At 35.7% G+C, this 14,472-nt stretch overlaps 2 protein-coding genes across 3 annotated transcripts; both read right to left on the bottom strand.

Annotated features, from left to right (window-relative positions):
• Positions 1-4,310: 4,310 nt before the first annotated feature.
• LOC107825206 (pentatricopeptide repeat-containing protein At2g40720-like) lies at positions 4,311-7,537 on the bottom strand. The gene has a single exon (XM_016652032.2). The coding sequence runs from the start codon at positions 7,412-7,414 to the stop codon at positions 4,856-4,858; it is 2,559 nt and encodes an 852-aa protein (XP_016507518.2). The 5' UTR covers positions 7,415-7,537; the 3' UTR covers positions 4,311-4,855.
• Positions 7,538-8,246: 709 nt separating this feature from the next.
• Positions 8,247-13,821, bottom strand: LOC107825208 (glycerol-3-phosphate dehydrogenase [NAD(+)] 2, chloroplastic). Of its 2 annotated transcripts, none has more exons than XM_016652034.2 (9): positions 13,451-13,821; positions 11,960-12,096; positions 11,604-11,709; positions 11,218-11,419; positions 11,055-11,142; positions 9,771-9,918; positions 9,318-9,467; positions 9,093-9,242; positions 8,247-8,972 (listed from the first exon to the last, which is right to left on the bottom strand). In XM_016652034.2, the coding sequence occupies exons 1-9, from the start codon at positions 13,739-13,741 to the stop codon at positions 8,958-8,960; spliced, it is 1,287 nt and encodes a 428-aa protein (XP_016507520.1). In that variant the 5' UTR covers positions 13,742-13,821; the 3' UTR covers positions 8,247-8,957. The 2 variants fall into 2 exon arrangements, with proteins under 2 accessions (XP_016507520.1, XP_016507521.1); XM_016652035.2 differs by having other exon boundaries at positions 11,960-12,092; positions 13,451-13,751.
• Positions 13,822-14,472: the final 651 nt, after the last annotated feature.

Raw genomic sequence — 14,472 nt, 5'->3', positions numbered from 1 at the left:
GTGGAGAATGGGGAATCCAAGGTATTTTTCAAAGGATGTTATGTGCCTGATGGACAAATAATTGGTGAGATGCTGTATGACATCTTGGGTGATATTTGAAGAAAACAGGACTGATGCATGAAAAAATGGTATTGTTGTTATTAATAATAAACAGGACTCTTGAAATTCTGCAATATTGAAAGAATGGTATTGCAGTTCCTATCATTGGCTTTGGCAAAGAGGGTGAGGTCATCCGCAAAGAATAAGTGGGATATTTTTGGTCCAGACCTACTTATACTTATGGGGTGCCATTGGTTATGTAGTACAGCCTTATCAATAGATCTAGATAGTATTTTCATACACATAATGAATAGGTAGGGAGACATGGGGTCGCCCTGCCTAATGCCTCTTGAGGGTTTGAAAGGCTCTGTTTTTCCCCCATTGACAAGAATGGAAATGGATGATGTACTGATGCATGACATGATGAGTTTGGATAGGACCTGGGGGAAGTTGAAAGCAGCTAGGGTGTCTCTAATAAAGGACCATTCCAGCCTGTCAAAGGCCTTCTCTAGGTCTATTTTTAGGATCATGTTGCCACTCTTCCCTCTCATTTTCCTGAAGTGGGGAAGAGCGACTATGTTTCTCCATCCTTGAAACAAAAGAGATAAAAGCTGATTCTAAAATATGAGAGAAGCCACGTGACTGAGCATTGAGGAAAGCATTTTTATGAATGAGCAAAATGTCAATTTTGCCCTTGGTCGACCACAAAAATAATCTATTTTTAATTGAATGCTTTCATTATTCATCACTATTTGATTCAATTATTATCAACGTATCTTGGTAAAGGATAGATTTCTAAAAGAGTAATTGGTTTGATAGTGTTACGTTAAAAATGTAGTTGCCGGAATATGTGTTTGGTAGTGAAGGTCTCATATTTAAGAAAAAATCGAAAAACCAACAAAACCCGCCATAAACTGAATCCATAAAAGTCAACTTAGTTGGTTTGGTTTGGTTTGGTTCCAATATTTAAAAAGCTGACTTATTTGGTTTGATTTCTTTTTAGGGAAAAACCGATCCAAACCGGACCATTAACACCCCTAGCTGCAACACTTGAATTTTGCTTCTAATTTGTCAATGTGACAGTAAAGTCACGAAATTATTATTTGTCAAATTAAAGTAACAAAATTTACCTAGTATACCAGTAAGGTCAATTAAGCAAATTTTACCTAGTATAATAGTAAGGTCACTAAATTTTACCCTATAATAGTAAATTCACAAAATATTTTCACATTAAACTAACTGAATTTCTATTTACTATAACAATAAAATCACAAATTTTACTTATTATATCGATAAAACCTACCCATCAAGCTAATTCTACTATTATAAGGTTAAGTTTTAGCGGGTAAATTTTGTTATTTTAATGTGACAAAAAATTAGGGGTTTTGACACAGTTACCCACAAAAATAAAACTATTTACCCTTGTCTACACATTTGTTTTCCTACCCATAAACTAATTATATTTCCTACCCATGTAGGTTTTGTGGAGAGTTTTTTCTTTATTCTCCAACTCTTTTTTATTTCTATGCTTCTTTTCTTTTCTTTTTTCTTTTTTTTTTCTTTTCTCCTTTTCTTTTTTCTCGTTTTCTTCTTATTTTTTTCTTTTTCCCTTTTTTTTCCTTTTCTAATTTCATTTAATTTCTTTTTTTATATTCTTTTTCTCTTCATAATCTAATTTCATTTACTGTTTTCACTATTTTTTTATATATTATTACTAAAGAAAAATCAAATTGTGTACCAATTAATGTAGCTAATACAATCAAAAAAAATATTAACTAACATATGATACCAGTATAGTATATATGTATACCAACAGAGCATATGATTGCTCTAGAATATTGCTACAACTACCTGCAACTATACTACTGTACCAAAACATCAAAGGACGCAATAAAAGTATGAGAAAATTACATACTCATGTTGCAAGCTAAATATTCGCAAAACAACTTGCTCACTCCATATACTAACATGGTATATAGTTGTATGGGGTCGTTCCAACAATTGCCGATAATTATAAAACTATTACATAATACACATAATTTATGTCCATTGTCATAAAAATTCCAGCACTGCAAATCATGTTCATATAAACAATTTCATAATAGAATTCACTTAAAATGCAGCTAAAACAATCAAAACAAACTACCATATGATACCAATATGACATATAACTATACCAACATGGTATACATCTTTACTGGTTAATTCCCGACAACTATATGACTATATTACTATTACATAACACACATGCATAAAGAGAAAAATAAAAAAATAGTGTACCACATATTAATATAATAAAGTATTTCAAGAAATTGTACTATATTACTATTATTAAAAGAAAATCAAATATTGTATCAATTAAATGCAGCTAATACAACCAAAAAATAATTCAACTAGCATATGATACCAATATAGTATATAACTATACTAATAGGGTATATAGTTGGAATGAATTGTATACCAAAATGGTATATTTGTATACTATTTGGGTATACAATACAAATTCGTCATCTTCTCTAGTTCAACTATATTTCAACCCAAATTTTGTAAAATCTACTACAAAATCTCCATCAAATTGACTAAAACTTTAGCTACAACCTTCAATCAACTTTCCAAACAAACTCATGCAGGATCGGATCAAAACAATTAAAAACTCAAACAAACCAAGTTATGAGTTTCAAGTTTCAAGATCCTTCAATGATGGATTTAATTTTCTCACAATAAAATCTTTGAAAAATAGCATTAACATCATAATCAAAGAACAATACCCAATAAATTCCAACACCAAATACTTCAACACACATGAAAATTCAAATTTTAGTTAGATAGTACATTTTTTTTTAAAACTTTTAAAAGATAAAATAAACTATGGAGCACAAAAAAAAGGGGTGATGATAGCAGAAAAAAGTACAATACTAACAACACTGCCCACTATTGAGAAAAGCTAAATATTCTTTGGCTTCTTTTTTGGATTCACACTTTTGCTGCTTAAATTAGATATGTCCATCGCACGCGAGAATTGGGTTGGGCGGGTAATTAGTTGTAATAGAATAGATATTGATGTAATTACTTTTAAAATGGGTATTACGGGTAATTACTTTTGATTAAGTAGGTATATAGGGTAGTTTTCCCCTTTTTGTTATTTTAGCGGGCTTCTCAATCTTCCGAAGAAAAAAAGAGTTCAGTAAAACAAACGGCATCTACGTAGAATTGTCTAAATTTTGAGATTTAACATGGAAAAATATCTCAAGAAATTTAATATAACAATTTCGGTAAACAAAGAATATATTCGAAATAAAGTTACTCTTCCACCAAATTATCTGATTGAGAAGCATGGTTTCCTGGGTTGTTAGCATTTCTTTATCATTTGTCTTCTAATATTTTAAAGGGAAAATGGCCAAATATATCCTTTTACTTTCGGATATTGTCTACATTTAACATCTGTTATATTATCCGGCAAAATTTATCCCTAACGTATCCCTGCCATCGGTAAACTTTTAAAAATTACCGCTTGATCTTCTAGGTAATCCAATCCCACTTTTCTTTTATTTAAATCACTTGTTGTTCTTCTTGCTTCACTATTTTCAGAAATTACTATTGATGTGAATGCTAAAGGTACTAGACTATACAAATTATTCGTGGATTTTTTTAATTACCAGTGCACTCACTTCTCTATTTTATTTATCAACCATATACACACAGTAGAATTCAGTGGGTCTATTCGAATATGTACATGTATATTCGAATATGTTTTGTTATTATCTGATTAGAATAGAGTTCAATCGACTAACTTAAGAGTGCACAACGCGTGGGTAAATGATTTTGAAGCAAAGTTGAATTTGACAATGTAAAGTTTCCAAGGAACTTCAACTTTTATCACTATTACTTGCAAAGTCTCCATACCTTTGGTACAACGAATTCATTAAAGTTGGGGTACTATAAGTACTTCAGGAATTTAGACAAGCTACCTAATTTAGATTCTTCAATTTAGTATACTTTATTTACTAACCGTTGTATTATTTTAATTTCTCTTATTTATTTTTCCAATTAAAAAAGCAGGTAAATACCAACTATTTCGAAAATGTGGATCAAGAAGAATAAATGACTTAATTAAAATGATTTGGGAGATTCTAGGTCACTTGACGGACTGAGGGGTAACTTTTAAAAGCTTGCTGATGATAGGGGTAAATTTGACCAGATAGTATAACGGTAGGGGTAAGTCTGATTGAATAGTATAACCGAATTTAAATGTAGACAATATTCGAAAGTAAAGGGGTAAATTTGGACCTTTTCCCTATTTTTAATAATGCCAGTGCCCGGCTCGACAGTTTCATACCTATTACCTTGTATCAACATGAACCAAGAGATAGAAATCAAACTATATTGAACGTATTTCGGTTCAGCAAAAGTTTGTCTCCCTACGATCCAAAAATCTAGTAACCTGAATCGAACTGGCCAAAAACTGATTGAACCAACCGGATTCACACCCTTGAATCAGCCTCTGCCTGTGACAGTGACTCTTGTTAAATGAATTGCCCATGGAAATAGAGCTGGAGAAACCACAGCAATACCCGATCTTAGGAAGTTCTGACTTCCACTTTCCCGGGGTGCATCGTCTGTCAATAATATTAATGTATCGCGAAATGTAAGATTGATCAGCAGCCTTAACCATTCAACATGGCAAATCAATGCTCCAATAGGGTGACACCCGAGTCCACCTCGATTTTGAAAATGCAGGTTTCCCTCTTACAACCTAGTTAACGCACATGTCCGTTAACTAGGTAAAGAAAACTATTTCCTGTGCATTTTCAAAATCTCATATTGCCTCAATCTCATAATCTCCTTCGTTTTTCATGATACTTCTGAGACTTTGCAGTGTCTCATAGATCTCAATTGACCTTGGCGATGATGAATCACTTGAGAAGAAAACATCAAGTTTATTTTTCACCTCAATCCAACTACATCCAGGGCTCTTCTTCAAACCTTTCTGCCTCATCAAAGCCCTCAAACTTGCTGCTTCTTCCCTCCGCCCAGCTTCCACATAGAGATTTAAAAGTTGAACGTAATTGCTACCTCTGTCAGGTTCCATCTTCAGAAGGTTGTTGGCAGCTATTTCTCCAAGCTCTACGTTTTTATGGACCCGACAGGCTGACAAAAGGCAAAGCCACACGCCCCGGTCAGGCTCCACCACAATATTTTGTATGAAATTATATGCATCATTCAAGCGTCCAGCACGACCTAGAAGGTCCACCACATTTATGTAGTGGTCCATTTGAGGTTTTATTCCATACTCTTCTATTAAGTGAAATAGTTTAAAGCCTTCATCCACTAAACCAGCATGGTTGCAAGAGGAAATTAAGGAAAGGAAAGTTATGCCATCAGGCTTGACTCCGTATTTCCTCGTTTCATTGAACAAGTTAATAGCTTTACTGCACTCACTGTGAGATCCATACCCTGCAATCATCGTATTCCATGTTACTAAGTTTCTTGTGGATACGTACTGGAATATACGCTCTGCATACCTTAAGCATCCACTTTTTATATACATATCAATTAGTGCATTTTCCACTTGATTGTCTTCTAGAATTTGATGCCTTATTTGGTAACAATGAATTGCCTTTCCTTGAATCAGTATCGCTAAAGATGAAACAGCAGCAAGGGCACTAGTAAGTGTAACACAGTCCGGATACAATCCTTGCTGCACAAGTTGAGGAAGAAGATTTAAAGAGAGCTCAGGTAAGTCATTTTTCGTATAGCAAGTGATCAGAGAGTTCCAAAGCACCAAACTCTTATTAGGAACACCAGTGAAAACCTTTCCAGCTATCTCCGGCTGACCACAATTAGAATACATATCTACAAGAGAACTGCTTACTGAACAATCTAATTCTACTCCAATCTTGACTGTGATTCCATGGATAGAGCAACCTAACTGTAAGCTTTCTAGTCCTGCACTTGCATTTATCATCATTGCCATTATATCAGCATCTGGATTAACATTATCAGTCTCCATCTGTTTATATATTTCCAATGCCTCCTTGAATTTCTTATTTTGACAAAGACCTGAGATCATTGAGCCCCATGCAACCACATCCTTCTCCTCCATTCTACTGAAAACTTCAAGAGCGTCATTTAACATTCCACATTTTGAGTACATAGTCACTAGAGCACTTTGCAACGCGATGTTATTCTGTATTGGTTTCTTTATCAGTTCGCCATGAATTGCCCTACCTAAATCATAAGATTCGTTCGTGCTGCATGATATAAGAATATTTGACAGGGTGAAAGAATCAGAAGGAATGCCTCTTGATCGCATCTCATTATACACACGCAGAGCATCATCGCCTCTGACATTGCCTACATAAGCTGAAATCATAGAATTCCACACTTCAACCTCTTTATTTAATACAGAATCAAAAGCCTTGTCTGCATCTTCCAACATTCCAACCCTTGCATACATGGACAACACCGATGTACAGACATAAGGATCATCCTCAAAACCCATCTTGACAACATCCGAATGAACCTGCCTGCCGAAATCTATATCTTCACCCTCAGAACAAGCCTTCAAAGTACTAGAATAAGTCGTTGACATAAGTTTGCAGCCCCTGTTCTTAGCTAAAGTATATAGTTCCAAGCTTTTTCCCCATAATCCATTCTCACATAACCCACCAATTAATGCATTCCACATGACAATATTGTCCTTGTCTTCTACACTCTCAAAAACGCACCAAGCATCTCTTGGCCTACCACAATTAGAGTACATATCAATCAATGCAGTAACCACAAAAGGATCATGACCGAAAGCGTTTCTAACAACATAAGCATGAAGTTCCTTTGCTTTGACAAAATCGACACGACCATTAAACAACCCCAAAAGAATACTAAGAGAGTACTCATCAGACTTGACATCAAGCTCTTGCATTCTTCTAAACAAACCCATACACTCCTCAGTAAGCCCATTTCTGATATACCCATCTAGCATAGCATTCCATATAGTTACATCTTGAACCAAATCTTTACATTCAGAAATAAAATCAAACACTTGGACTGCACTACAAAGTGACCGGCATTTCGCGTACATGTTGATGAGCGAAGTGATGATAAAAGGGTCATATTGAAGACCCGTTTTGATGCTTGTGCCATGGATTGTTTTCCCAGTATGAAGATTTGGAAGAAAGGCGCAAGCTTTTAGGAGAGCAGGAAAAGTGAATTTGGAGGTGTTGAGAGGAAAATGAGGTTCTTTAGAGTAGGCTAAGAGAGCTTCAAAATGGTTTCCTTGTTGGATAAATGTTTTGATTTTGGAATTAAGCAAAACAAGAGATTGGACTGGATTTAGAGTGGAAAATTCACGGGATTTGAAGCAAAGGAAACGCATAGCATCTCATCCTCCTAAGTTCTGCAAAGCAAATGTCACTGACAAACCGGTGCCCCTGTGTGAAATGATTTTTTTTTTTGAAATTATTGACGCTAGGGTAATTTGCTGGAATTTCATAATGTGTTGGAGTTTCAACATAATATGCTGGAAGTTTATATGCAGGAGCTCCATAATCCAGCATAGGAACTTAAGCTAAAATAGTGGCTATTTTTTAACGATTTTACAAAAGCTGGCTATTTTTCAATTACCAATCCGAAAACTGGCTAATCCATGCTATTTTCACTATACATATAGTGTGAGAATAGTATGTATCAAGTAAGACTTTCAATTTAGCGACTTTTACATCTCTGTTACAAATAGAACACTAGGTGATTTGAACATTTTTAAAAAAAGGTTTGTTATATTTCAGATTTCCATCAATGACTTTAAAAATAATTCATGAACCAATATAATTAAATAAAATATTGTGATAATTTTTTTTAATGTAATAAGGAAACTAAGAGAATCCACCATTATAGCACTTTTATATCTGGTAGTATAGTGTTAGATAGATCAGGAAATATAGAAAATCTTTTTCTTTTGGCCAATTAAATTTTGATAGAAATGCTCTTTCTTTCGGACAGGAAATCATATATTGCATAGAGAGAACTCAACCTTTCTGAAGAATACAACGCATTACAGCCTTCAAAGAGAACGAAGTTGTTAAATTACTTAACACAGAATAATATGTCTAGATAATTCTAAAGTGAGTTGGTTTATTATAAGAAAAGATACATAATGGCCTCCCATTTAAATGACAGCTGCTACTACTCAAAATGATTCACTAAACTAATTTGAATGACAACTACTAATGTTCAAAATGATTATTACAAAGGAGAAAACATAACCACCAAAAGGTAAATCTACATGATTTGGGTAAGGAAACGAATACAAGTTATATTTGCCTTCAATATGTGAAAGCATTGTCCTAAGGTTTTACACTAACATTAGCGTACTATCAGGTTACAAAAAGAAAAAAAAAGATCAGCTGACAGAACATTCTTATGCAAGAATTTTGAGTTTACAAATCTAGAATTGTAAGTTCCTTCAAATATATTCATTCAAACAGTGTTATTGATGACTAATTACAAGCTCCAGCTTGACTCGAATTCATAAATCATACTTGGGCATGTATAACTAATAACGTGGTGAAAGAACTCAAAGACAGATTTGGTCACCATAAAACTTGGAGACTGTCAGCCGAGACGCATCTAAGATTTATAGTCAGATGGTTTAGAATGAATCTAATACTCCCACAAACTTCAAATTTTTTGCATAGGTACATATGGCGAGCCGAAAGCAATGGATTCAGACTTAAGTTGAACCCATGGAACCCGCTCTATATCCGCCTCTGACTCTCCTCACTGTGCAGCCACTAAACAGGCAAAGATCCTTATGATAACATGTTGATTTTGAGCCTCAGGGAGCAACTACGCCATTCACGGGTTGTATTTGTGTTAAAGTTTCACCCAGCAGCTAACATCTTCTAACTCCACTGCCTTGTTTAAACTTCTTCAACCTGCATATTAGAATCAAAACAATTGGCAGTCAGTAATACAGGTTGTATAAAAGTGTTTCTAGAGTCATATTGACATGAAAAAGTCCCTTTTAGAAATTGATTATTAAGCATGGGAGCAACCTGAGGGAGATTCATCAACTCAAAAACAGCTTTTGTGGGCGTTAGTTCGTTGTCGATAATCCTTGCAACTGCTGTTAAAACTGGCATTTTAACCTTGTACTTTTGCGCTAAAGCAATTACAGCTCCAGCTGTTGTAACCCCTTCAGCTACCTAAAAATGTAGTAGTTGTAAAGGAGAGAGAACAGACAAAACCACAAAATGACACAGCAGCTCCATTTCTTATACCTGATTCATTGAACTAAGTATATCGTCAAGTTTTTCGCCCGATCCCAGACGAACTCCAACTGTTCTGTTTCTTGAAAGGCTCACAAAGCATGTGAGCATAATATCTCCAGTTCCTGATAGACCAGTTAATGTTGTTGACTTTGCACCCATCTTTAATGGAAAGAGATCAGTGTCAACCAGTATTTTAGGATAAAGATAATCAAGCATTCAAGCTGATAGTTCTAAATCACAGCTTGTTTAGAAAATATGAACACGTCGACTTGATGCTTGAATCGATAGCAGCAAAAATACTTGGGAACAGAACATGAAACCTTTATAGCAGTGCCTAATATCTCATACATGAAATTGATGCTTGAATTATAATAATCAGTCAAATAGCTGCTTGAAAGTCATGTGGAAGATTAATAGAAGGAAAATGCAGAAACTTCTAAGATGTGATTAAAGCCAACTAACCTTTGTTGCCAACCATCGAATTTCAGAGCAACCTTGTGAAACAAGAGCAGCCATGGAATTGTTGCCAAGATTTAGTCCTTCCACAATGCCAGCTGCAATTGCCAACACATTTTTCAATGCACCTGCAATTTCAACCCCTGTAACATCACTGTAACATCAGGAGTTACAAGCAAGCATTTGGAGTGCAAAACCTTTACAAATGTTAACTTTGTTCGAACGTACTCCAGACACTTCTACACATAGTAGGTTACCAGGACTAGGTGCAACCAGACCATTTATCCCCCCTGGAATCCAACAGCAGAAATTGCATTAATTACAGTGTATCTAATTCTGTACAGAGGAGAACCCTCTGCACAACCATTGTGTGCTGAAGAAAGCAGTCTTCCTTTTTTTTTTCATTTATCAGCAGAACTTCAATACAATCCATAATAGTTTGAAATATATGCTCCTCCTAAACAGATGAGATCAAATCAGACAAAAGACATCAGGGCTTTACAACTTAAAGCTTTATAAGAAAAAAATTAAAACTTCGACAAGTTCCTTGTTTTTTTTTTTTAAAATCAAACTTTAATATTTTATAACATTTCATAATGTTGCTTATAGAACAAAAGAATTCTTATTTCCAGCTGATGATCCTTCAAGGTTCAAGAAATCCACCCAAAATATCCAAGGTAGGATAAGCATCAAACATATCCTATTAGAGCTCTACAATGTTGTGTTTCTCTTGAAGATATGAGAAGACAGAAAGGGGGTGTCAGAAAGTTCCCTAGTTGTAGTGGTAAAATTCTATGATAGACTTGCAATCAAAATGTTATAGCTCTGACCACTGATTGAAATACCTAAGTTGCGCGGACTCTTCGATTTTGGTGCCGTCCCCGTCCCGATACGAGACGGGGACCGGAGCGGGAGCGGGATACGTCCCAGATTCAGTCAACTGACTTCGGACACTTTGACCGGAGTCCATCGACAAATTTGGGAGAAAAATTGAGATTTTGATTTCTCAAAATCAAAAATCAAACAGATTTAGGAGAATGATAAAATAATGTCCATCTTGGAGAATGAAAGATCGAATTCTACAATATTCATGTAAGTTTTTCTCAGAATATCTCTCAAAATTTACAATATTTTTATAGCTCTATTTTTTATTAGCCGAATCCCTACACTCGTATCCATATCCAGATCTGCACCCCCGAATCTTAAAATTTAAATTTTGCCAAGTCCGATACTCGGATCCGTCCCCGTATCAGATACCCGCACCCGAGTTCGAGCAACTTAGTGAAATACCTTGATGTGTTGATTCTCAGGTTTCTACAAGCCATAAGTTGCTGAACGGAATTTGCCATCTTTTTGTCTTTTGAAGCTACTACCATTGCTGCACAAGCAAAGCAAGGGTTATTTTTGAACTTCAAGCAATGACAAAATAGATTCTCAAAACAGTCCAAACAACCTGTTGGTAGTTCATTCATCAGCTCTAGTGCAAAGGAAGGACCAGATAGAGCAACATAGGGTTGGCGAGGATTTTTCAGTGCTTTGGGAATTATCTGAGACATTGTTCTTAATGTGTTTAGCTCCAAACCCTTGCTGAGAGATATGAACGGCAAGCCTGGATCAACATGGTTGGCAATTTCCTCAAGGAATGATGAGCTGAACTGCAGTACGATATAATTGGTAAATGCATCTCGGTCAAACTAGTTGCAAAATAAATGGACAAACTTCACCTGCAAATCCAAGGAAATAAGAACTAGTACATGAGATAATAATTTTGCTTCCATGGTTCCAGCAGAATTCATTGCACAATAAACAAACGATGAATTAAGAAAACATAAAATATACCTGAACAGGTACAGCATGGAAGCAAAAATCTGCACCTAGCAGAGCAGCTTTTGCATCTGTAGTTGCAATGACATTTTCTGGTAGCTTGTGCTGTGGAAAATATTTACTGTAGCAAAAGAGAAAGGAAAAGGTTACGAAGCAAAAAAAAATGATAAGAAATACCTAAACTGGCAAGCTTTGCCTATTAACATGAAAACCCAGCAGATCAAAATCTCTCTATCTGCACTCGCCACCCTTTTTTATCGGATGGACTGAGTGGAATTGGCTCGGAGGTTGGGTCCAGGTGACGGCTATGCTTTTGGTTATGTTAAAACCCTAAAGTATAAACAAAACCAGAATTAAAGTCAAAAGCTCACCAGTTATAGTGTTCCTCGTTTATTGATCGACAAACTTGAGGATCTCTTACAAGCATATTCACTTCCAACTGGGACTTTCTTGTTGCAACATGAGCAGCCATTGCTGTTCCAAAAGATCCACCTCCAAGAACCACTATCTAGGACCAAAGGATATTAAAAATTGTATCATTCAGCACTAACATTAAATTCACCCAACCCAAGAACCAGCAACAAGGGGGAAATGGAAGAAAAGAAAGAAGCCAGTAAACATAAGAACACAGTTTTTCAACTTCTTTCTTTCTGCAGCAGGGGTGGGAGGCATTTCATTTCTAATTACTTGATGTTCTAGGGATTAATTGAAGTTGAAAGAAGGATACCCCCTTTTCGTCGTGGATTCTCAGGGGTATTATTGAATTAGAAACCATAAGTGAACGGCTAGAGGGAACCTTTCTGGTTTTTAAACTTTCTTTCATATCTAAGCAGAAAATATTCAAAAGTAGTTCTACCCTCCAGTGAAAAAAAGTAGAAAAACGTTAGTGTTCTAGATTAAGCATTTTAAGATGTACATAAAATGGGAAAGGAAATTAGTACAATGCTGAAGTATAACATAAAGAAGTCAAACAGTAATAGGGCACTTAAAGGGGGGGGGGGGGAGGAACACTGCAATGTTTAAACACAATAAGAAGCAAAGATGCCAATGCTTCAAGAACACACAGTATTAGAATGAATACAATTTCTGTAACAAGATACGAGAACTAAGCCAAACAAGTATTTATAATTTAGCTTGTGGTGATTCTCTTAGGTCGATTAGAAGTCAGTCTAAGCTATTTTACTGCCACCTTTTCGTGGCTCTAATATCAATGCTGAGACAGCAGTGCTCTTAATGGAGAGCCGGAGACCTTTGTTTGTATGTTGCTTTTCTTTGTAGGATTAATAAATTGTTTCTGCTTTCAGAGGGGAAAAGAATAAAAGAAGGAAAATGGATAAGAAAGTAAAAATGAAAATCATTCTCAAGGAAATACTACCAGGAAAAAGAATTTCTATTTCTTGCTCATCATAGGCAGTGGAGAGAGATACTTACTCTCTCATTTTGTCATTCTCACTTCCGATATATGGAAATCTTTTACTACTGGAAATTTGCTAACTAACTAGTTTCTCTTCTCATCTTCCCATTGAAGAAAATAATAATAAAAGGCAATGAAGCAGAAAAATAAAATCGAAATGATTAACAGCAAAAATGATTATCCCTCACAATCACAAACTTCAGAAATTATACTAGGTCATAGACTAGAACCTAAAAAGCAATAAGTTCCAGGTCAATCTGGTTTCCCCGATTTCTACCAAGAAAAGTTCATAGTTCACACAGAAATAATCATGCACCAGTATCTTAAAGTTACAACAAAATAAAATTAGAAGATTCATAAAATATGGAAAATTTTGAAAACCGTGTTTCATACAATATACTTGGAGTAAAAAATGCAGAGAAATTAGGAAAGTAAAAGAGGTAAGTACCTTATTAGTACGTTCAATGACGTCAGTTTTGGCCTTAGAACGCAAAGAGCGAGACCAACGAACCAGCTTTTCCCAAGCCAACCGGACAACTCTCCGGCGTTCTCTTGGGCCATCAAGCGATAATGCAAGGCTTTCCGGCTCCGGCTCCGGCTCCGGCGAGAGAGGCTCTACAGCTCCGGGGGCGGCAGAAATGGGTTTGAAAAAAGAGTTGTTTCGGATATAGAGATTGTGGGGATGAGAGTGAAAAGGGATTGAAGAATTAACAAAAGGCGGCTCTAATAGCCAAGTCATTTTTGCTGCTGCTTTTGCTCATCACAATGTGCTTCTTATTTCAGCATTTGGTGTTTCCGTCTTACAGAGTTTCCTTTTCAGCGTTCTATCCAATCTTTGCTTTTCACGTGGCGTCCTTTTTTTTTTTTGGTCCAGTCCTCTTGCACAAATTAGCTGTCACAACATTTAAATCTGTATAGGCACATAAAATAAATATATTTACACTATTAATTATAATAGTACAATTTATAGCATGCTCTTACATTTTTTTTTATTAATAACTCCCATTTTAGGTTAATTTAATCTTATAATGTAAAAAAATCTGTATACTAGTAGTGTATGAGTCTTGAACTTGAGGACTAATACTTAACGTAAGGTGAACACAGGAGAAACTAAGACTGAATACTTGGAGTGCAAGTTCAGCGATTTTATGGGGGAGTGGACAGCGACGTGAGGCTTGATAAGGAAGTTTTACGTACTTTGGGTATATTATCCAGGGGATCAGGGAGATTGACGAGGATGTTACGCACCGTATAGGGGCAGGTTGGATGAAATGGAGGTTAATTAACATCTGGCGTTTTGTGCGACAAAAAGTGCCCCGAAACTTAAAGGCAGGTTCTACAGAGCGCTGGTTAGACCGGCCATGTTGTATGGAGCAGAATGTTGGCCAGTCAAGATTTTCCATATCCAGAAGATGAAAGTAATAGAAATGAGGATGTTGAGATGGATGTGCGGGCACACGAGGTTGGAAA

Source organism: Nicotiana tabacum, chromosome 6, assembly GCF_000715075.1.
Source record: "Nicotiana tabacum cultivar K326 chromosome 6, ASM71507v2, whole genome shotgun sequence".
NCBI lineage: Eukaryota > Viridiplantae > Streptophyta > Magnoliopsida > Solanales > Solanaceae > Nicotiana > Nicotiana tabacum.
The sequence above is the reverse complement of the archived record's forward strand: the minus strand, read 5'-3'. Positions and strand labels throughout refer to the sequence as shown.

Bases quoted from the DNA above. Each gene is read 5' to 3' on its own strand.
- LOC107825206 (XM_016652032.2), bottom strand. From the start codon at position 7,414: ATGCGTTTCCTTTGCTTCAAATCCCGTGAATTTTCCACTCTAAATCCA.
- LOC107825208 (XM_016652034.2), bottom strand. From the start codon at position 13,741: ATGACTTGGCTATTAGAGCCGCCTTTTGTTAATTCTTCAATCCCTTTT. The intron at 11,420-11,603 runs GTATATTTTATG...ATCGTACTGCAG, and splicing joins TCCATGCTGTACCTGTTCAG to TTCAGCTCATCATTCCTTGA. The intron at 9,243-9,317 runs GTATAAGAAATG...CTACATTTTTAG, and splicing joins TACTTAGTTCAATGAATCAG to GTAGCTGAAGGGGTTACAAC.